Source organism: Lineus longissimus, chromosome 19, assembly GCF_910592395.1.
Source record: "Lineus longissimus chromosome 19, tnLinLong1.2, whole genome shotgun sequence".
In the NCBI taxonomy this organism is placed as follows: Eukaryota; Metazoa; Nemertea; class Pilidiophora; order Heteronemertea; family Lineidae; genus Lineus; species Lineus longissimus.
In genome coordinates, this window is record NC_088326.1 from 13,381,536 (window position 1) to 13,404,907 (window position 23,372).

At 43.0% G+C, this 23,372-nt stretch overlaps 3 protein-coding genes across 3 annotated transcripts; 2 read left to right on the forward strand and 1 right to left on the reverse strand.

Moving 5' to 3' along the window:
* Window positions 1–869: 869 nt before the first annotated feature.
* On the reverse strand, window positions 870–10,990 carry LOC135503479 (dolichyl-diphosphooligosaccharide--protein glycosyltransferase subunit 2-like). Its single transcript, XM_064797080.1, has 15 exons — window positions 10,856–10,990; window positions 10,099–10,292; window positions 9,812–9,907; window positions 9,318–9,490; window positions 8,820–9,027; window positions 8,412–8,519; window positions 7,871–7,939; window positions 7,334–7,461; window positions 6,862–7,071; window positions 6,029–6,233; window positions 4,922–5,110; window positions 4,554–4,649; window positions 3,866–3,941; window positions 2,604–2,742; window positions 870–2,342 (listed from the first exon to the last, which is right to left on the reverse strand). The coding sequence occupies exons 1-15, from the start codon at window positions 10,863–10,865 to the stop codon at window positions 2,336–2,338; spliced, it is 1,908 nt and encodes a 635-aa protein (XP_064653150.1). The 5' UTR covers window positions 10,866–10,990; the 3' UTR covers window positions 870–2,335.
* Window positions 10,991–11,272: 282 nt separating this feature from the next.
* On the forward strand, window positions 11,273–13,568 carry LOC135503082 (uncharacterized). The gene is made up of 3 exons (XM_064796405.1): window positions 11,273–11,352; window positions 11,666–11,915; window positions 12,160–13,568. The coding sequence occupies exons 2-3, from the start codon at window positions 11,668–11,670 to the stop codon at window positions 13,151–13,153; spliced, it is 1,242 nt and encodes a 413-aa protein (XP_064652475.1). The 5' UTR covers window positions 11,273–11,352; window positions 11,666–11,667; the 3' UTR covers window positions 13,154–13,568.
* A 501-nt stretch (window positions 13,569–14,069) lies between these two features.
* Window positions 14,070–22,694, forward strand: LOC135502834 (zinc finger protein 62 homolog). Its single transcript, XM_064795939.1, has 5 exons — window positions 14,070–14,193; window positions 14,649–14,826; window positions 15,057–17,580; window positions 20,347–20,522; window positions 20,885–22,694. Exons 2-5 carry the CDS (start codon window positions 14,681–14,683, stop codon window positions 22,464–22,466), a joined length of 4,428 nt encoding a protein of 1,475 aa, XP_064652009.1. The 5' UTR covers window positions 14,070–14,193; window positions 14,649–14,680; the 3' UTR covers window positions 22,467–22,694.
* The last annotated feature ends 678 nt before the right edge of the window (window positions 22,695–23,372 follow it).

The following is a 23,372-nucleotide window of genomic DNA, read 5'->3' on the forward strand; positions in this document are numbered from 1 at the left end:
TGGACCTGCATCAGGAACATTTAGATCATGTCACTTTAAATGACAATTATGGGAAGTGTTTTCACCTAAATAATTAGTTCGATGGGCGTTCCATGCTAAAAATTGTAAATAGTTTCGAATGATAATTTTGATTAATTTGACAATCATAATTTTGAAGATGAAATGCATTTTGATTATCGCTATTGGTGCCTATGATGATTTTGATTCAGCAGTTATGTTTACAACTTGCCAGAAAGTATAAACAAAGAAATTGGTAAACTTTTCCAATGAAAGTATTAATAGTCTCAAATGAACAAGTTGATGAGGCTATGGTCAATGACTAATGCTAAAGGTCAATACAGTTCACTTTGTTTGCTTTATTCTGAAGGGTGTAGAGTTCAGTGGTATAGGTATACATGGCGGCCTAAATAGAGAGGTTAAGATCGGCACAGAGAACGAGAAAATGCTGTCACGTCGGTCCCGGAAGCCAAGCCGCGCATTTACGGTTGAGAAATCGTCTTCAACCTCGCCCTGTACGAAAAGTCAGTAAATAGACGTCAGAAATCCATTGAATTGGAGCGGAAAACCCCACTGAATCAGATGACATCACCCACAGACAAGGAATCACCTCATTCTCTTACTCTGAGTCGACCTTGACCTCTCTACTATCAATGGTAACCTCACCCCTCAGTTGCCAATTTGATTGTTGTATTCTGATGACCTGCTCTTTCGTCTGCTTGTCATCAGTAAATGTAGTTATGGATTCTATGTTGATATTTGGATGTAAATAAATTTGACGATCCATTTGAAACTAATGTTCCTTGTCCTTTTCTTCTTGAATATTGAATCCACAGGGAACCAAAACACTATAAATGAAACAAATGCTGTAATTACCTTTTTATATTTTATTATATTAGTATCATTTTTCTGAAGAGGAGTGTAAAAAAGATGTCCAAACAAAACTGGAGATGACATCGATATAGTTACATCCTACAATTGTTGCTCACTTTGCCACAGTTGATAACCAAGTTAACTGGTTTCCTCCTACAGTTGACTATTGTAGAAAAGGAGTCAACTCACTAACATTCAAGGCTGACAGTATACCAGGGATAGGAAAGATTTCACAGTTTCTCTGGTCTTGGGCTCACCAAATGGTCGCTAGGTAGCGGTTTATTCATTCCCAGCCCAAGACACCAATCATCATCTCACCAATGCAAATCATATCTTGCACAAAATACTGACAACTCCACGGAAGACTCCGTTTCCTTGACGACCAAACACAGCAATTCAAACAAATAAAAGCTAATGTGAGCTAAGTACTCGCCTGTGTGAAACATTAGCACATCAAGCTCTCGATACATAAATCTCTGTCAACAAGAATGAGTCATCTTTGTTCATTCTTGCCTTCACATAATTTGGAAACTAAACATTTCAGGAAGTTTTCATTTACAACTGATTTGTAATCTTCAGAAACCAAAAGCAGAGCTTCAACACGATATACACTTTAAAATGAATCTGTCTTCTTCAGTTATAATGAATAGCTACATTACATGCTAAATTGACATAGACAGCAGCCAATAGTTTAACCACTTGACGACAGGACATATCTAGGTGCCAGTGACAATTATATTTAAGACAAATTCGCTATATGGTGGTGGTTTGATGTAATCTTCTTTGTCAAACAATATGGTAGTTGTCTCAGTCGAGCATTATAGTGGTTGCCTTTTGCAATACTGTCTTATTTCTTTACAAGGCTGGGTAACCATAAACTGTTTTAACTTGTTTTATGTTTGAAAATGAGCTTGTGATGAGCCAGACAGTACTAGTAGGCTGAACTGTCTGCAAGGCTTCTGTGGATTTTTGTCACTAGGCCAATATGCCAAAAGTTGACAGCAAAGCAGTATATGGTTACTCGGCCTTAGGGAATAGTGCTGAGCATACGCAATTATAAATTAATCAATATGTATAAACAAATAATGAGCCAGGTCAAATATAGCATGAAATATGACAAGCTCCAAGGAGGAAAATGGAAGATGAACCCCGCAGTAACACACTCCCACATTCCTCCTAGCTCGTCATGGACGAAACAACAAACTAAGTAGACAACACGTGACAACTAGCAAAACACACGACAACTAGCAAAACATGTGACAGCTAGCAAAACATGTGACAGCTAGCAAATCGTTTTTCACTCCAAGAATTTCTGCAAATGGCCCAGTAAGTTAAGGAATGAATTCAGTGTCATAGCAACCTCTGAGGGTTTGTAAGGATAGCAGACGGACATCTTGGGTAATGACGTTTCTGTATCTTCATAGGGTCGTAACCATGGTAATGTGTATGTTGCATAGATGGTCATTTATTTTCTGAAAATGGAATATTCAATAAATATATCATCTTTCTATAACATAAATAACGTCATTGTTTAAGTTTCTTTGTTCAGACAAGTACTTAGATCTCGTGTTTATGAGGCTTGTCATCTCAGAATCTGGATCAAACTCATGATTGTCACGGATCCCTCAATACCAGGCCTGGGCCTGCTCGTCCAAAACTGATCTGGAGTGAACAAAGCCACCCAGGAAACAGGAGGATTGCCCTACTCATCGTCAATGACAACATCTACTCACTGTGACTTCCGAGCTGATGCAATGTTATGCAGGAGGCGGTTCCCAAAGATGAACGTTGGAATTCCGATGATGCCCAAGTAGCGGAGCGTTGTAAACATGTCAAGACATGTCCAGTAGCCATAATACAGGGTGAAGATACCTGCAAAAGGAAAACAGGTTAAAATGATACAGACTTCAATCACCCAGAAAGTGAGAGGTTCCCTTCACCAAAAGTCCATGTATGCTTGGTTCCAGTACGATTTTAGGTAAATAAGAAAATGAAGAAAACATTAATGTTGATTCCTGTCAGGAACAAACCTACCCTGAATCTCACAGTGAAAGAAAGGGCTCAAATTGGCCTAGTTTGTATAGCAAACGTTCTAGGAAAACTGATACAAGGAATTGTAACAGATTGCTGGTAGCTTGCAAAATACATCTAAAACAGACAAGGAAACATCTACATGTGTCAGGAACAAACCTACCCTGAATCTCACAGTGAAAGAAAGGGCTCAAATTGGCCTAGTTTGTGTAGCAAACGTTCTAGGAAAACTGATACAAGGAATTGTAACAGATTGCTGGTAGCTTGCAAAATGGTTGCCATCTAATGGTCAACTCAGAAAATGTTTTTAAGCATATTGAAATCATAAAATTGGTCGACATGAAATCTGTGTGGTGGGACCTAAACCAAGATGCCTAATAGAGAGGACCACTTGGCTCAAACTGTGACCAGGTTTATCTAGCAAGCAGTCTAGGAAAACTAGTACAGAGAGTTGTAAAAGTTTGCTGGTTAGCTTGCAAAGTATTTCAAGATCATCATATTGTTTACATGATGTGATGTCTGGTGCGACCTAAACCAAGATGCCTAATAGAGAGGACCACTTGGCTCAAACTGTGACCAGGTTTATCTAGCAAGCAGTCTAGGAAAACTAGTACAGAGAGTTGTAAAAGTTTGCTGGTTAGCTTGCAAAGTATTTCAAGATCATCATATTGTTTACATGATGTGATGTCTGGTGCGACCTAAACCAAGATGCCTAATAGAGAGGACCACTTGGCTCAAACTGTGACCAGGTTTATCTAGCAAGCAGTCTAGGAAAACTAGTACAGAGAGTTGTAAGAGTTTGCTGGTTAGCTTGCAACGTGACAATCAACAGCACCAAGGTGGGGATACAAGACTTGGAATGTTTTGTTGACTGATCTCCTGGGCTGTGTAGCACCAGCAGGGTGTGCAGGCATGTCCACTGTGTCAAACAAGAGATATTATGAATGCTGGGTAGAACTCTTACCTCCAAGACACACATGGAATCCAACAGCACTGACTGAGAGGGGGAAGTTGGAGATGTTCACGCCGATCTTCATCCACTGAAAAGAAGAAGAAAGGTGAGTACTCATTACCCATAGAGTTATTGAGGATTCACGGAGTCACTTGTCACAAGTGAACTGACTCAGGCTTGAAAACACAAAGTGAGGGCGAACAGTGACATTATGAAGACTCGTTCGATCTTCATGTCACCCATGAAGAGTGAAAACATGACCTCGATGTAATCACCGCTGAACGCACAACCTGGCAAACAAATAGAATGAGTGTACGGTGATTCTAACCAAAGAGTCAACTGACGACAAGCCGGCTCAAACACACCGTGTTTCTCTAGCAAGCAGTCTAGGAAAACTTAGACAAAAGTGTAAAAGTTTGCTGGTTAGCTTGCAATATTGTCACAACCAAAAGGGTAAAGTAAAACCAACACCGTCCATACGTGGCACTGACTGTCGCAAGGTTTGTATTGGTGCGATGTGGAGATGTGACATCAACTTTGTCAGAGGTCTGATGTCAATTTGACACATACTGAATACCCTCATGACATGACCATTCATTCAACAGCATCCAACAAGCCCTTTCTGATGGTATCAGTTGTATCGAGATTGATCATACTTCCTACCCCCGCCCCCCTCCCCCTAGCTTTTTTTATTACTCACCAAGAATAAGAGAATAAGGATTGGCAAGAGTACAAGGACTGTGAAAGCGTTGGAGACGACCGTGGGAGGAGTCTTCTCAGGTGGACGGAACATATGCTGAAAGTATACGGAGGATTGAGATAATCTGTATGGCAGAACATCTCCAGTATCTTACTGTAGAGAAGCAACTTGAATCAACAGTCATCGCAGCAAGATATCATCTCTGATGTCAAACATAACACACTCAGTTGGTGACGTCAGCAGGGTCAAGCTCATGGACTGATGTCTAAAATGGCCGTCTTAATGTACAACACTCGGCATGATAGAATTCTGCCACGTGCCTGGACACGAAGTCCTTCACTGATATATCCTGGTGGAAAATCTCTTACCTCAATCTCAGGTCTCATTGCGTACATCTTGTCATTTGGTTTGACTGGTGCTGCCCCCTCTGGGAATGTCAGGGAAATATCAGCCACGTGCCACGAGAATGGGTTTTCAATGACTGCATCGCCTACTATCAACTCCACGGTGTATCGACCAGACAACCACCCAAACGTGTTACCACTCGCCCCGATGTCCTGAAACAAACGTTGAAATCCAGTCAGATGGGAATCACCTCTTGCTTACAACCTAGGATGAATAGACAAGACTTTATGATCTCTCGACAACACTGAGCAAACTTGGGGAAGCCAGCTTTGAATGGAATACCTCCGAGGACAAGACCTCTTGACCGAGGCAGTGTATTCCAATCCTTTAGGCTACCAGGACAAAACATTGTCCGTTTTAATCTCACTTCCATGTCACCACTTGAGATCAGTGGCATAGTGGTTGAACATGGGCTCATAATCAGGAGGTCGTGGGACAGCCACTCAAAGGGATCACCACAGTGTCATCCTTAAGCAAGGCACTTGCCTACATGCTTCTCTCCACCCAGGAGTGAATGATACCCAACTGGCAGAGATGGCCTAGTGCTTGTGAGTCGAATCAGATGTGAACACATCATCCTGGACAGAGAGATTCCACGGTGTTTGTTTGTAACTTCCTGTCATCACAAACTGGTGTAGACAGCTGAAGGCCGGAAAGATCACTTTAAATGCAACCAAGCAAGCATAGCCCTTCATCGAGTGTGTAACAGTCAAAACATCGTAGATCTCGTGATCTACTCTATCACCAGGTTTTAATCATCAGGGCTACAGACCTTATAAATGCAAAAGCAGAGTACCTTATGAATCAGTTTGTCTGAGTTCACCTCTTGTCAGAACAGCACCTCTGTGGAGGGAACCAACAGGCCGAGTTATGGGGCCAGACTGATGTTTGACATCAGTGCCATGAGGTGTCCTCGTAATCAACAGAGGCAGACCACATGCCAGCCGTTGATATCATGACAGAAGCTGACCCCATAACATGGCTGAGTTCAGTTACCCACCACTAGAGGTGCTCATCTGGAAAGTGGGGGAATCCAGAACAGAGACTCACTCCGCAGAATATAACCTCACCAAGTTAAACTTGTAGTTCTTGACCGAGTCCGCCGACGCCGTGAAGATGACTTCTTGCTTTGTCTTCTGATTGGTCAGGCGGACGAATGTCTGGTGAGCCGTCATGAGGGCGCCACTGGTTTTATCCTTCAGCTGGAACTTGGCGATGACCTTCTGATGGTGGTCAGCCTCCAGGATGTTTGCTGCCTTGTTTGGGTGCTGCAGTCTGGAAGGAGGTAACTTGGTAACAACAGTTGTTCAGGAGTGCTCACTTGCCTGGCTGTTATGACCAGCAAAGAGGCTCCTGAGACCAGGTTATTCTCGCCAGCACTCGCGGAGAACTAATACAAGGAGATGTGATAGTTTAGGGGTGGCTTACCAGCACATTTTGTAGTCTCTGGTGAAATCAACAAGCAGGGATGTCTGATGATTCTAACTGATCGGCTCACAACGAACTAACCAGCTCAAACACATCATGTTCATCTAGCAAGCAGTCTAGGAAAACTGATACAGAGAGTTGTAAGAGTTTGCTGGTTAGCTTGCAATTCTACCAGAACAAGATGGAGACCATATTCAGGCTCAATCAACCCAAGAGAACGAAAGTGCCACACATTTCTGCAAATCAACTGCACCGTGGCGTATCAGTTTCAGGTAAGTTCACCTTCGAGAACGGCCCTCAATGGACAAACTTGACCAAGACAAACCAGGGCCCAAACAAAACAAATGCACACACTCAGAACACGACAGCAGGCCTAGCCAACTTTGGACAATGCCATGAACCACTGTGACTGTTTGTTCGAGGTGAAACACATGACTGGTCAGCACCCAAACATCTCCTTTGGAGAATAACTTACTTGGTTGTCTTTGCAGCAGAGCTCTGATCCTTGTCGGCCACGCCAATCTCGACATTCTCGATCATCACCTGGGTGGTTACCTTCACGAGCACCTCCGCGCCTGCTGTGCCAATCAGTCGACTGTCCGCCTTGGCCGGTGTCGCACTGATGGTCATCTTGTAGAAGCCTCTACTCGCCTTAGTGTCCATGAAGTTCAACTCATACAGGGTGCTGCAAAGAAAGCCGATGTTCATTCATGTGATGTCGATTGCAAGTTGAAGTGATCACCACAACTTCTTATCAGCACTCCAGCATCACCAATGCAGAGGATGCTCACATAGTAAGGCCCCTCATAGCGAAATTGACTCAGCAAATTATACCTCAGGGTCTGCTCTATCTTTTGAATCATCAGGGCCAAACATCATTCCGTCTAGATTTCTAAAAATCAGACAGACTGTTGAAGTACCAACACAAAACCAAGTGCCTGACTTACTTATCTGAGGACGAAGCTGTGAACTGCTTCTTGTTGAGGACAACAGCATCAGTGCCACTGTGGCGGGCTGAATCAGCCGTCACCGTCAACTTGCCAAGGCTACTACCGAGGAGATTGGTCACTCGCACCTGAAGAGAAACCAAGTCAGAATCTTGATGAAGCAGGACAGTGGAAATAACAAAGGTCACGTACTGACCTTCCAGTTCAAACCTGGAACATCAACTTGTACATTTCTTTGTTTTGAAACCTGAAAGCCCCTCATAGCGAAATTGATTCATCACTGAAAGACGTAGTGTCTTCAGGGTCTGCTCTATCTTTTAAATCATAGGGGCTTGACCGCAAGCTTAGCACCATCACACACCAAGGAGTCACAGGGTTTTAGCAGAGAAGGTCTCTGATACATCGTCACATGGCATGGCTGTTGAGCTTGCAATTATGTTCAGCGTTCATAACTATTGACATCAATGGCAATGTTACGCTACTTAGAATAATAACGTTTCTGAACCAAGCGATATTCTAGCAAGCTTTTTAACATACCTGAACTTTGGGGGCCTTGGTTGAGATGGACACTTGGCTGGCCAGGGTCACTGCTACTGGAATGTGGAACTGAAAGAGATCGATCAGGAAATAATAAATATTGGAATGATGACAAGACTTTGGGTGCTAACTTTCAGCTATGCTCATCACCTGCCAATAATTTGACTCTTGCACCTGAATAAGATGGTAGTAGCCCGTTTTCTGGCTAGCCCTTCATAGTGTGTAACAGATAAATCTTCACAGATCTTAAGATCTGCTCAATACTTAAGATTTTTAATCATTAGGGCTGAACAATAGGGACGTTTACTCTGTCTAGCGATGATAACCAAGTGGCCAGATCCGACCAGGATCAGAACATCGCTGTCCAAGTCGCTCCGAGGACGGGAGCCTCGGTGTTGTACAAGCCAACTTGGGTTTAGTCCATAGAGGTGCAGTTCACCTCGACACACAATCTTGAACACAAAGGTGTAATATGGCAGCAGAGTGTATAATCTCATTATTTATTCTCAGGTGTCAGTCGTGGTGAGCGGTGTTTGCTTACCTTGTTGTCCGAGAGTGTCTTGGTAACAGCTAACAGGTTGGAGGCAGCACGCAACTGATGAACATGTTTCCGACTCAAGAAATAGTTGGTGAACTTGATCACTTTATCCTGAAAGTGAAAAGTGCAAATAATTTAGCGATTAGGAATGAGAAAGTAGACAATACAAGGTCATCATCATCAGCAGTATAACATTTTCGGTTTCGCGTCGAGACCTGGTTAGCCTGTCGAAACCTTTCTGCCCTGAAGACCAAACAAGAAGCTCCTTCCACTACCTAGAGGAAACTGTGCCCTTCATCGTGTGTAACAGATGAATCATCACCAGTCCAAAGATCAGCTCAATCATAAGATTATTAAATCATCAGGGCTCCCTCCCCCCCCACACCATCATAACACCTAACATGAACTCACCGCTGCTATAACAGGAGCCTTTTTAGATTTTTCTGCCAGTTTGTAAGCACCATTTACTGTGACCGACGTTGTGAACAGGCCTCCTTCAAACTGTAAAAACTTCTCGTCTACTTCGTCCGATTGGGCGACTATATCCTCAATGGCGTCAAAATATTTCTTTGTGTCGACACCTGATAACTCCGATGCTATGTGGAATGCATAACCATAACTGAAATAGAGACGTAGCGATGACATCATTTCACAAATCAGACTCGGAGCTTGTCAAACAAGTCAGAGCAAGTTGACTTGGCCTCGTTCCAATTCAGACCTGATAGACACCTCCACAATTACAGACATGTTATGTTGTCACCAAGACTAGGTTTTTGACAGAATTAGCCCTTCATAGCGAAATTGACTCATCAGAGATAAATCTCAGGGTCTGCTCTATCATTTTGAATCATCAGGGCTCCGATGGTGTGAAGTTCCTGCATGCTGTACTCTGTTCCAACTACTCCTTACCTAAGTGGCCCATCGTCTTTCTTCAACGCCCCCTGTAGGGCTTTGTGGACAGCCTGCGAATCGGCAGCAAGACCAAGATTTTTCAGGGCAAAAAAGGCAAAGTAAATAGTGACAACAGCTGCATCTTCTTTGATGGCGTCCGTCAACATCTGCTTGGCTCCGTCACCAGCTATCTACAATAGACAAGATGACAATTAGTCTGGAAAAAGTATTTTAAAAAGACAGCCACATCATACAATGTTACAGAGTTCAGTTTGGACGGGATTAGTTTTCTTGTTAATGAAATCGCAGAGACAGATATTTTAAGCCCTTCATAGTGTGTAACAAATGAATCATCACAGATCCAAAGATTCAGATTTTAAATCATCAGGGCTAATTCGACTGTGATTCAGTATCAAATCCCATCTTTCTGATCCTACATGTATTTTTCTAGCTCAAAGACATTGTGGTAAGATGCACCCTACTCACATCATTGTATTATACTGGATACATACCTTGCAGTTAGGCAGCATTTTGCTTGCAGATGATGCATGGAACATCATCTCCACACTCTTGGTGTCCATCTTGGACTTAATGAAGGAACAGGCATCCTGAAAAACAATCAACATCATTTCAAAATGTCCAATGCAAACAACACAATAAGACATCCTTGGAGAAACTCAAACTATTGCCAGACTGTCTGTCTCACATGCGTTGAGTCAACCCAAGGTTTACTTTTATGTTCAAACTTTGAATTTTGTTCGACTCGTTAGAGGCCATTAAGGACTTCATATATTCTCACCTCTGGTTTTGGAATGGGACTTCCTAACAACGTCAGCCCAAGAATGGAATAATGCGCACTAGCTAGTTCTGTGTACGGCTGCGCTGCTTCAAAGATCGATCGCAGTCTCTTCTGGTCAACAGTCGTAAAGTAGGATGATGGTGTCAGTGCCTGACCAACAACGGTCAATGCAAAGAATACGAGGATTGATACACCTAGGATGATGAAGAAAACATTTTTATAAAGAGGATACAAGTTTGGTACTAAAGCTTGTACAAAATACTGAAAAGGGTGACAAAACTCCCAGTGTGAACAAGAGGTTTTCACAGTCAAAGACAAGACAAATGCTCGAGTAGCATGACTGAGCATGGCCAGGCTTCATTCATGCGAATGACTTCATCTCGCCTACTAGTAAAAGTACAAAAATCCTCGACATTTCTTCTGCATTTTCCACGAGATTCTATGTTGTGGCCTGCAAGCCTAATAACTTAAGACACAATCACTTTACACCCAAAACCACCATGCCACATATTCAACCAATCAGATTGCAGCATTGTGGCTTCCATGTACACTGTACAATACACGTGGCAAAATGGCCGCCAACTCAGAAATAACCGGCAAACTTCAGCAAAGGTTTTGGAAAAATCTAGACGGTACGCAATCACTAAATTAACGCAGGATACTCTTAGGAATGTCTAGAATAGGCAGAAGCATTTTTATTTCAATCTAAAGTCAATGTGATAGAGTTATTTATTGCCGAAGTGAACAATAGTTGTACCGTGCGCCATGTCGACACCGCCGCTCTCGAGAGGTCAACATCCGGGCATTAGATTACGATTGTTTCGCTCCCTGACCTTTTCGCCCCAGTCGCTTCGCTCCAAATCGAAGTCGTTTCGCTCATTGTCTCAGAAAGGATTGATCAAACTTTCCAAAGTTGTCGGCTATCTAATGGCCAGAGCCACTTTAGCCCAGAGCATAGCGCGTCGGACTGAAAGACAGCATCGCAAACTAGGGTTTACCCTATCCGCAGGGCCCGAGAAGCGAACATGAACCCCTGATTTCCTCAGGATGCCCTTTTGGGGACGAAATATTGGTCGAACGCATTCAGTGAACTTTAGTTCAGTTGGCTTCGTGCAGATGGCAGCATCGTACTTGGGGTACTTCCGTATTTAGAGTTTATGAAATATGAAGAAAACATTTTCACAGTTTTCAACCCATTTATTGCCATTTTTGGCATCAAATAAAATGATTACCTTACCCAAAGTGTAATCAAAGGTAAGCTACTTTTCAAAATCCAAAACTTTCTAGGCCTACATGTGGTGAAATAAATCGTTCCTTCATTTTTTGCTTACTTAGGTAGTTAGGTTAGGATTTTGTAAGCACTTTTTTTGACATTTTCTTCACACTCACTCATATCTCATCACATGATGCACTCACTCACTCAGAGTCTGTGTCAATGATTAGTGATTGAATTGATCGACTTTCGTGTCTATACCAGGGCCAGATCCCACATCTGCACAGAGGTGGGCAGTGGCAAGGGTACCACAGTCCCCAGAATGTAAATAAGAATTTCATTGGAATTTTTCAGGGATGGCCTCCACATCGATGAAGAGGACTGTCTGTCTATTTCTCAGGACAGCAGGTTGCAATGTCAGCATCAAGCCTCTGTATTCTGATCATCTTTATATCGGCCAACGTCGTCTAGCAACAGCGAGACAGAAGCAGGAGGTGCTGTTCTACAATAACTGTCGACCTCTGACCACAGCAGCGAGATCTGTCACGAAATCTGGAGGAAGAATCATTGATTTTTCTTCAGATTTTGCACAAGAAAGAATCAGGTGAGATGCATGGTAACAAACTAGAAACACAGAGAGTTTTTCTTACCGGTTTTGTTTGGGCATTAATTTAGTTGTGTCTTGTGACTGGGCCCCATCAAATAATCATCAAGTTATCATCACTTTTCTTCACAAATAACACAAATTGATGCCAATCCATGGTGGCATGTAACAAATCTTCACAAGTGAAAATGCAAAATAAAAAATGGTGTTATTTTTAGGATCTTATAAACTTCATCTTCTTCAGATTCCTTTGCAAAAAGCTAAACTGCACAGAACTGGAGGCAAAGCAGCTGATCAACAAGTACCCTCGACTTATCACCATGGCCGACTCAAAGATCACATCAATCCTTGGGCTGTTCGCTGATCATTCCATTTCGAAAGAAGAGATCTTAACATACCCAGAAGTCTTTTCCTACAGCGTAAAAACTCTAATAGACCGGTTCAAACTTTTGGAGGAGGGCCTAGCAGGAGAGATTAAACTTGTCACAATCAAAGACGCGGAGAAATACTTTTCGAAAAGATTGCAGAAGACGTTAAGTGAGTTGGATCTGTTGAAAGCCTACGGTTCAAAAAGTGGGATGGTCATGTCAAAATTAGGTTGCATGCAGTCAGAAGCAGAGAAGCTGCTTGAGACTATTCAAAGTATGACGTTGTCAAAACTAGAAAGTAAACTTGACTGTGTGTTGAATAAACTTCACCTGCCACCAAATATTGTGCTGTCTGCTCCTTGGCTCTTGCATCATTCTTCAAACCATTTAGAGCAGAGAAACGCGAGGCTTAAAGATGTCGGCTTAACACATGAAAATTGCGAAGCTTTTCTTCATCTCCTTATGGTGGAGAAGAAGTATTTTGAAAAAAGACTTGAGTTCCACATAAAGGAGCGTGAAGCATTAGGAGAATGTAAAGACTTGTCAGAATATTTGTGTCTCAGATTGGAGTGTTCAGATGTGGATCTTACAAAGATGACCAACAACTTCTCAAAGCTTTTGTCGGTGAGTGCAGCAAAGGTGAAGGAGCATCTGGACTTTCTTTTGACAGAGTTACATTTGCCTGCGCGAGATGTCATGACGTATCCCCGGGTGCTCAGGTTTGCTACAGGCACAATTAGGTTTAGGTATAAACTCCTGTTTGAGAAGGGCATCCACCCTGAACTGATCGGAGTAAAGGAACTTCAGTTATCAGCGCCATCATTCAAGAAATTACTTGAGCCTTTTAAAGGACCAGTCCGTCCACTTTGAATATGATTTTGAGTCCCAAGTTTGAACCATGCATTTGCTGGGGTGAATCAGGGGTTAGAAAGTGGACACACCAGAGGAAGTACCCAGGGGATCATTGTTAATTTCCTAAAACTCGTGGATAATTTCAAATCGTATTATCTTTTGTACTATGAGCAGGCATGATTCCTGCATGCCTCACAAAAGCTACGGATGGACTGGGCTTTATATACAAAATAGAAAGTCTTTACTTGGAAGGTGAGGCAGAATTCTGAAATATCAGCTAAAATCCTAAAGTTGATTCAACAAACTTATGTTTTTGTGAGATTTGTAGCATTGTTTTCTTTATGTCCTTATTGTCACACTCTTACCACTGCCAGGTTTGTGCCAATAATTTAGGAACTGCCATTTGTTTGTCAATAAATTTTGGTGAAATATATTTTTCATCTACTGTTGTTGTTCTTTGTTCTTTGCTTTGATTCGGGTGGGTCAGATACAGCCCACTGGGAAACATAGAAAGTAAGATGGACAGGAGAGACAACTGATTGACATCTGTTAGCAGATATAGGTTGTCACGAGACCAGACTGCAGACCTCACTGCGGCTAATGGGGTTGGTGAGCATGGTAAACTCTGAATTCCCCATGGTGAACGCTGCATTCACCATGGTGAGCATGGTAAACTACGATTTTACCATGGTAAATCAGATCTTTTTCGTAATGGGTCCTTCGTCCTCAAATTGGGATCGTCCAGTCCTCTCACTGGGACTGTCTTTATCATGCTCATTTGGCCTAAAGTCAATACGAAATGACGCAGTACGCTCATAGGCCTGGATGCCCCTCTTCACCACCTTATCGCGGTGGAGCCTTGTATGTCAAGATGCTGCACTCAACTGATGGCTTCAGTTCCGAATTTCCTTGCGGTTTTATGGTACGTTCTTGCCGCTCGAAGTAGCAAGTCGTGAAATTATTGGAGGTACTCTGTCTTCACAAAAACTTTTGTTTTGCGCTATATCTCCATATTTCTGAAAGTAGCGTTATTTCTTGGCATACCCTTCATACCAAAGGTACCAGTAAAGCTTGAAGATCATGTAAAAAACGTATACCAGATCCAAGGAACATCAAGTAATGATGGGCGGTTTGCACTGTTACTGTACATACAACAAACAATGCATAGGCCTTTCATCATTTCAATAGCACTCAGACCTGGCAGGCTTGCTACTCAGTCTTTAGCATACTGTGTACTCTACTCGTATCGTACTGTAGTGCTGTGATCATTGTTGAATCACAGCAAGTTGTACATTGTACCGTGGGTGGCTGAGGCCACCCAGGCCCAAGAGGATGGGGCCGGAGTCCCCTTAGCCTCGGGACAAGTCACACAAATGATGCAAGTGACAAACTCAATGTAAATTGGACCTCACCCCCACTGCTTAGTCCCGCTATATTTTAACCATTTCTCTTGATTGACAGGTCAATCATTCTTGAATGAATAGATAAATCATGTCTTTCTTTTGATTGACAGGTCAACCGCCTTTTGTTGATTGACTTTGTCTGATGGAGGAACCCAAGGTAACTGTGAGTGGTGAAAGTGATGAACCCCCACCCCCACCGCCTCCATATTCACCAGCTCCACTTCCACCAAACTGGAGATATGCAAAAGACGCCACAGGGATGGTATATTACTACAACCGTATCACAAAGTAAGTCATAGTATTCAAATGGTTGTATTAGCAAAAACCAGATTTACTATGGTAGATGTACTGGTAGATTGGAGAGATCCCAATGGATGCCTCTGTTTAACTTAATCTGACCTTCTACTCGACTCCAGCCTAAAGTATCCCTTTAAAGTTATCAATGAAATATCCCAGCCTTGTCTTGGACCATTTCTATTGCTTGGGTTTTTGATTGACCTTATTTCTCTCCTTTGCAGAGAAACCCAATGGACTCCTCCGCTGTCTGATGGCGTAACTCGGGATGCAACCAACCTTGGAGCCATCCTGAAACCTACCCAGGTTTCCCCTAGCTCCGAGGTAAGAAAAGACGGCACTGTCTCGTGTAAAGCAGTGGCAGCAGTTGGCAAGACTCCAACAAATGAACATCTGTCTGCTCCTGATGAAGAGACAGTGACCTCCTGTGACATCTTTAAGAAAGTGGCTGAAGAAGCCCTGCACAGTTCGTCGTCAAATAATATCAAGTTCATGGTTGTGAAATATTTGGAGCCCACGGATTCAACTGCTTCTACAGCTATTGAGACTGCTAAATCTGGCCGGTTAAGACCAAGGTGTGCTCAGTTGAAGTCGATGAAAGCTTCATCATTACCAAGGTCAGCTAATTTCAAATCAACTTCTGCTCGACGGAAAACAACATCTGCAAAATCGGCTAAATTGAAATCAACGTCTGCCAAAGCAAAGCCTAAGTCTCCTCGATCGAAGCCGTTGTCTGCTCAAGAAGTATCTATGTCTGCATTGGGATTAGTGGCGTCCAGTTCAGTTTTCTCAGCACTTGAGGTGCCGAGCAGTGATGATGGTGTGGCCACAGATGACACATCACCAACACATGAGGTAACACCTGGTGGGGCAGAAATGCCTAAATCACAAGAAGATGGCAACACCAAGAAAAAGCTTGCCCCAAAGAAGATGCAGTGTAATCAATGCAATGAGTTGTTTGGAAACTGGAAAGCTTTGCTGGCTCATAAATGTCATTTAAAGGAGGCTGCATTTAAGTGTTCGCTTTGTAGGAAACAGTTTGGTACTCAGGGTGGATTGAAGATGCATACAACGCTTAAACACAACCCTGAACAAACAAGTCGCAAACAAAAACCCACCAAAAAACAGAAGTTGCTGCACTCATGTTCTTTTTGTGGAAAAAAGTTTGCCAAAAGTGTTCCTTGTAAAGAACACGAGCGAGTCCATTCGGGAGAAAAGCCGTACAAGTGTGAAGACTGTGATAAAACGTTTAGACTGAAGAAACAGTTGAAAACACACAAACGTGTTCATACTGGAGAAAAACCATATCAGTGTAAGCTTTGTGAGAAAAGATTTGCCCTAAAAAATTCTTGTACGAAACATGAGCAGAGTCACAGTGAAGAAAGGGCATTTAAATGCAAACTTTGTGGGAAAAGATTTCAGCGGGAGGGTCTTTTGGCATCTCATATGCATGTCCATACTAGTGATAAACAATATGTGTGTACGATATGTGGAAAAGGTTTTGCTAAGAAATCGACTTGTCAGGTGCATGAAGCACGTCACACTGCGGAGAAGAGATTTGAATGCACGCACTCAGAATGTGGGAAAAAGTTCCATCACAAGGGACACTTTAACGCACATCTTCGAACCCACACTGATGAAAGACCTTACATCTGCTCCATTTGTGGCTGGGCAGCCAAGGAACTCTCCGCAAGTAAAAAACACGAACTGATCCACACAAGAAAACATAAAGAATTCAAATGTCAGGAATGTGGCAAAGTTTTCCAAAATATTGGGCGTTTGAAAACTCATTCTCAGTGTCATAACACTGAGAGGCCATATTTGTGTTGTATTTGTGGAAAAAGCTTCCTTGATCGGAAAACCTGTCAGAATCATGAACGTGTCCACACTGTGGTAAAAAAATTGACTTGTTCATTCTGTCTAAAGCAGTTCTACCGCAAGAGCCACTTGGATGCTCATGAACGCACTCATACCGGGGAAAGACCGTTCTCGTGTTCGATTTGTTCAAAAACATTCAAAGAGAAGTCGGCGGTCAAGCTCCATGAACAGACTCACACCCAACAGAAAGATTTCAAATGTCCGCAGTGTGAGAAGAGATTTCGCCAGCGCAGCACCTTGACAACTCATCTCCGTCTTCATACTGGTGAAAAACCATTTGTGTGTTCTGTTTGTGGGAAATCATTTACTGCGTATTCGACTTGGCAATCTCATGAACGGGCGCACGCAAACATTAGACCTTACAAGTGTCTTCATTGTGAGAAGACGTTCGTCAGAAAATCGGCCATGGCCATCCATTTCCGTGTCCACTCAGGAGAGAGACCATACCAATGCTTACACTGCGGCAAACAGTACACCACCAAGAGTAAGCTGAGCCAACACGAGCGGATTCACACAGGAGAGAAACCATATGAGTGTAGTCATTGTGGGGAAGAGTTTCAACGAAGGGATGCACTTACAAAACATGAGCTCGTGCATAGCGGGGATAAACAGTCTTCTCCTTTGTCTTCTTCTTCCTCTTCTCCTTCTTCTTCTTCTGAGGATGAACCAAAGCGTTCACCTAGGAGTATTACGCTCCATAAATGCTCTCACTGTAATTTAGCTTTTCACCAAAAGGAGGTGCTGAAGGACCATAAATGTCTCCATGCAGGACAGCAAGCATTCTTCAGCCAGGAGGCTCTGCAGATAGCTGTGGACTCGCTGGAAACGATTAGGATCAATGACCTAGATGTGGTACAGTATGAACAATGTTAGGATTGACTCTATTGAGGAGACGTTACTGTCACAACAACACAAAATCCTAGTGACAGTTGGTGTCAGGTTGGGGCAGCCATAGTTGGGCTGGTACCCTATTGGTGTTTCTACCTAGCTGTACATGTAGATGTATTACCCATGTCGTGACTGGCTCCAGGACGACCAGCTGTTCCTCGTGCCTTAACAACACTGGACTTTCAATAACATTCCATTGGAACCAGAGTTGCCATTGGAATCACACATCACAAGATGAGGGACGACAAGTGTGCAGACAATGCAGAAGTCAGTTGACATGTGATGTTGTACATTTTTGTATTTGCCTGAATTATTATAATATAAGTTCAATATTGTTGACATACCAGTTTTCCTTTCTTTCTTGATTTGGATGGTAAAAATGAGTGCCATTGCAACAGTTTTGACTGTATCAGAAGAAGACTGCTGTGGTAAAACTTCCCGCTCCCATTTATTGTGGTGGGCCTATCCTCTTGGACATATCTCTTAGATGAAGAGATGCAACGCCTGGGTATGGGGCATCTTGGGTTCTGTCCAACAAGTGGGTATTAAGTCATTTCATAGGACACTGAGGATTTACACTTGGTTAGGAAATTCTTCCAGGCCTAACTCTGGTCCCCGAAGTTGCTGTTAGGCTGCTTGTAGGGGTATTTCTGCTCAGGCATCATGCATCATGCATCATTCTGGAGCACCCCCCCCCCCCCAATAAGTCCTGAGACGCTTTAAAGGACCACAATATACAATATTGGTTCTAGTACTTCAATTTGCCGCTAGGGTCCTGTCGTTTACGTCAGCTTCTCGGCCGAGTCGGACGGAATGAAGTCGCTATACGGAATTCATGTTCTTTTCAACCAAAAAAAATCCGAAAATCCGTACTAGGCCAGAGACCTCTATTAGCCAGTGTGTACATTCTGTGTACATTTTAATGAATATAGGTTGGTGAAAAAAGTACACCAAGGGTGCTTTAATTCCCACCAAATTTTATATGTGTTATGAAGAGGCTTTTATCGAAATAATAGTAAAAATTCAAAACATTCCAATACCGATTGCCTGAGAAAAATTGATTTGTGTACAGCATTGCCATCAAATCGTCACTCGCGGACTGATATGGGCCTATTAGAATACAAGTTCTAAACTGGCCAGTGAGACAATATTTCCTTAAATTAATTATCAAAAAGTATATCCCTGTTACGCCTTACATTGTTAATGAAGGCGGGGACGTTTTGGATAGGGGACGTTTTGGTCCGAGGACGTTTTCCCGTACCCGGGGACGTTTTGGTAAGGGGACGTTTCGGAGTGCATTGTTTTTAGCATGAATGATACCACAGAGTCAGAGAGAGAAATATTCAGAACAATTATGTAGTATTTCCAACACTCGGACATGTGCCAGATTGAATCGTGAGCGTGGTCATCCTTAATCAACTAGGTCATTTTATGATCTACCGACAGAAACTGCTAAAATTTCACATATCAGAATTGCGGTCTACCTAATGCGCGTCCGGAACAATTTGTGCGTCCGGAGCGCGTCCGGAAGAGAAAGTGCGCGTCCGGAACAATTTCCTATGTAAATATGAACTTAATGTTGCATTAGATGGCTTAAATAGCATTTTAATTCCATGTAGAGAAAATAAAATTGAAAAAAATCTCCTTGGTGACTTTGTATTTTACAATTTTCAGCGGGGTGATTTGGGTGTTACACAGCCATCAAATCCCAGTTTACTGACGTTTCTCCTCAACCAATTGTTGTTGCAGTTGCAGAATTTCGATAGTAGCCGTGTTGTAATGGATTAGACTGGTATCTGGTGTCTCAGCACATGGAATGCCGTCAGAGTGTCTTATCATTGTTAATTTCACAAAAAATCAGAATCAAATATGTTATTGAAAATCACTATACAGTCAAAGTGTCAATTAGTGAGATGTGTTCACATTAATATGTAAAGAGCAATCTCTAGTGAACTCACACAACTGTTTGACATGGGGGAGCCCCCCAAACCCCCGTCCTTCTGACATATTTAGCCAGTACGTTGGGGGATGAGTCCCCCAAACCCCCAAAAATATATTTTGTGAGAAAAATAAGTGAAAATTGTACTACTTCTTTGATGTGAGTGTATCCTTAAATCCACTGTCATCACTAGATCCTTTGATAATAAGCCATAGCTAAATTTAAGTGTAGCCAATTAGAAATTAATCTAAAAAATAAGTCCCCCCCCTCCCGGGCCCACTCTGTCGAATGGTAGAAAAACTGGCCTTTTTATTTTAATGAATAAGATATATACCCAGGAAAATAATCATTAAGCTCATCTTTAGTTGAAGCTCTTAAAACCGCACTGAATTTTGTTGACCCCCTTCCCCCTTCCCCCTCGATCCCCCCTCCCCCCTAAAAGCGCAAATTGGCTTCACAATAATTGCTATTGCCCCTTATCCCACGGCACGCAAAGACAAACTCATACCGACTTAGACGACCACAACAGGAGAAGGCGCGTAAGGAAGTTGGGATATGATTCGCTGAAAATTGTAAAATACAAAGTCACCAAAAAGATTTTTTTCAATTTTTATTTTCTCTACATGGAATTAAAATGCTATTTAAGCCATCTAATGCAACAATAGGTTCATATTTACATAGGAAATTGTTCCGGACGCGCACTTTCTCTTCCGGACGCGCTCCGGACGCGCAAACAGAGTTCCGGACGCACATTAGGTGGACCCTCAGAATTGGGATTATTTTCCATTCCAGGTGAATTTCATGACTAGAATATGGAGCTTGAGACTCTTGAAGATCAAATCCAGATGACGAGTGTTGGAGAGTTTAATGACCTGCCCCCGCCGCCCCCTCCTGGCTGGCCACAACCCAAGAAGACACTGCGCTTGAACTGGAAATACGCGAGGAACCCCTCAGGGATGATCTATTATTACAACTCTATCACCAAGTAAGTGAAAAACTCTTCATGACCAGTCTCAGACATTGGTCGCAGGTCGCCCCCAAATAGGCCTAGTGACGTCAAGAAATGCGCAAGACAGAAGGCTTGGGTCGGGATTGATATGCCATCGAAAATAGGTATTCCAAACAAAAGATTTTAGCCAAATTTCTGTATTTTTGAAACTCCACTTTGAATGTGTTTCCTAGCCAAGTTTCTAGAAGTACTACAGGTAGCCAAAGTTATGGCCAAGAAACCTAACGGTAGCAATGATGATTACTCTATGAGTACTACTCTCATGCTATAGCGTGATTGAAATGCTTGTCAATTTCCATGCTGTTTCCTTATATTCATTTAATGTTTTTCTACTTCAGGGAAACTCAGTGGGACCCGCCAGCATCAGATGATGTGAGCAGGGATGCTGGTGCCGAGAAGAGTGAAGCGGATACGCGTACAGCTGGATGGGTCCGAGAAACACAAGTAGACAGACTGAAGACAAACATTGATAGCATAGCTTTTCCTGTCACCACGGAAACAGAGACGAGCGCTTTAGCTGCTGATGCTGTCAGTGTCTCAGCCACTGTCATCAAGTCTGAGGACGCCTCTCTGCCTGGCGATGTGTCTCTGCTCGGAGATGCCTTGGCGTCCGTTGCACCAAACACTTACGTTGTGCAGCCCAAGCGATCAGCCACATCCATGCATGCATCACTGGTGTTGGCAAAGAAAGATGGAACGACAAAGGCCGCCATTTTGATTGTGCCGAAGCGTGTTGTTGAGCCGACAAAGACATTGTCTGTGTGTGCTGGACTACAGGGATGTGGAAAGATGGGTGGTTTGGATGCATGGCCTGCTCTAAAGCTGACGAGAACTGTTGTAAAACAGGGTGAGACTTTCGAGTTCAAACCAGTGAAGCCACTGACATCTCAAGTCAAGGAAAGTTCGGTGACGGACAACTTGGTTGGTAAAAAAGGACGTCCAAGGAACAGCCCTCGTAAAGGCCATAGAGTAAAATCATTAAAACTCGAAGGGCCTGTGGTGGCCGATGAAAGTACACAGCCTCAGGGTGGGGAGGAAGCCCCTGAGAACCGAGCTCGGAAAAGCCACAAATCTACCCATAAGGAAAGACAATTCAAGTGCGGATTTTGTACGAAATCATTTGCGAGTGAGACAACACTCATTGGGCATCAGATCATCCATGAAAAGAAACAGTTCAAATGCTTGGTTTGTCAGATGGCGTTCACGCAGAAGTCGAGTTTGACTCGCCATGTTGTTATTCACAGCGGAGAGAAACGTTTTCAGTGTTCTACTTGTGGGAAGGTGTTCAGGTTGAAGGAGACCTTGCAAGGCCACGAGCGAATTCATACCGGCAATCTATCCTGTTTATATTGTGAGAAACATTTCCTGACTAAACGGCATTTGAATAAACATCTTCGCACTCATAAGGAACATAAGCCTTATAAATGTACAAAATGCAATAAAGTGTTTCGACAAAGTACACATTTAAGGCGGCATGCTCTTTTCCACACTGACGAAAGACCATTTCAGTGCAGTCAGTGTGATAAACGATTTAAAGATAAGAGAGGATTGGAGGTCCATCTAAAATTCCACGCAGGACTGAAACCCTACAAATGTTCTCACTGTCCTAAATCGTATATGAGCCTGTCCTACTTAGAAGTGCATTTCCGCATCCACACAGGAGAAAGACCATTTAAGTGCACCTGGTGTGACATGTCTTTCAGAACAGAACCGGTCTTAACGAGACATGTTCGAAATATTCATACTGGTGAGAAACCCTTTATATGCTCCTTTTGTGGGCTGGGCTTCAAGCAGTCCTACAATTGCCAGGTTCATGAACGTACTCACACAGGAGAGGAACCTTTCAAATGTTCTCAATGCCTGAAGTCACTTCGGTCAAAAGCTCGTTTAGATGCCCATGTTTGTACCCAAACTCTTTGAGAATAGACATACGAGTTAGCTCTATAATTTGCTTGAAAGAAAGAATTCATTGTGTCGCTGAGAGGGCCACTGCAACAACGACGTCGCCCAATCCCATCAGATGTGTACAACAAAATCAACCACCTTCTGATGTTACACGCTGTAATTGGTACAGGGGTTTTGTTATTTTTCTTGTATATTCCTTCAGAATTGTGAGGCAGAAAGTTGATTACCTTTGAATAGACTTGTAGAAGCACTTTTAATTACATTTTGTACATGGCTTGTATCCTCTTCAGTAGCTTGATGTCCACTAGAGACGTAGTCACATCACTTGAGAGACACTGTCTCATCGGGACGGGAGACAAGATTGTCCTCTTAAGTAGCTGGGTGTCCACTTGAGACAGTCACATCACTAGAGAGACACTGTCTCATCGAGACGGGAGACAAGATTGTCCTCTCAAGTAGCTGGGTGTCCACTTGAGACAGTCACATCACTAGAGAGACACTGTCTCATCGGGACGGGAGACAAGATTGTCTTCTAAAGTAGCTGGCTGTCCACTTGAGACAGTCACATCACTAGAGAGACACTGTCTCATCGGGACGGGAGACAAGATTGTCCTCTTAAGTAGCTGGCTGTCCACTTGAGACAGTCACATCACTAGAGAGACACTGTCTCATCGAGACGGGAGACAAGATTGTCCTCTTAAGTAGCTGGGTGTCCACTTGAGACAGTCACATCACTAGAGAGACACTGTCTCATCGGGACGGGAGACAAGATTGTCCTCTCAAGTAGCTGGGTGTCCACCTGAGACAGTCACATCACTAGAGAGACACTGTCTCATCGAGACGGGAGACAAGATTGTCCTCTTAAGTAGCTGGGTGTCCACTTGAGACAGTCACATCACTAGAGAGACACTGTCTCATCGA

Excerpts from the sequence above, each read along its gene's own strand:
- LOC135503479 (XM_064797080.1), bottom strand. Across the intron at positions 7,072-7,333 it reads ACAGCTTCGTCCTCAGATAA|CACCCTGTATGAGTTGAACT; the intron begins GTAAGTCAGGCA and ends CTTTCTTTGCAG. Across the intron at positions 5,111-6,028 it reads AGAACTACAAGTTTAACTTG|GACATCGGGGCGAGTGGTAA; the intron begins GTGAGGTTATAT and ends CGTTTGTTTCAG.
- LOC135503082 (XM_064796405.1), top strand. The coding sequence starts at position 11,668 with ATGGCCTCCACATCGATGAAGAGGACTGTCTGTCTATTTCTCAGGACA. Across the intron at positions 11,916-12,159 it reads TTTGCACAAGAAAGAATCAG|ATTCCTTTGCAAAAAGCTAA; the intron begins GTGAGATGCATG and ends CATCTTCTTCAG.
- LOC135502834 (XM_064795939.1), top strand. The coding sequence starts at position 14,681 with ATGGAGGAACCCAAGGTAACTGTGAGTGGTGAAAGTGATGAACCCCCA. Across the intron at positions 17,581-20,346 it reads TGGTACAGTATGAACAATGT|AATATGGAGCTTGAGACTCT; the intron begins TAGGATTGACTC and ends TTTCATGACTAG. Across the intron at positions 20,523-20,884 it reads TATTACAACTCTATCACCAA|GGAAACTCAGTGGGACCCGC; the intron begins GTAAGTGAAAAA and ends TTTCTACTTCAG.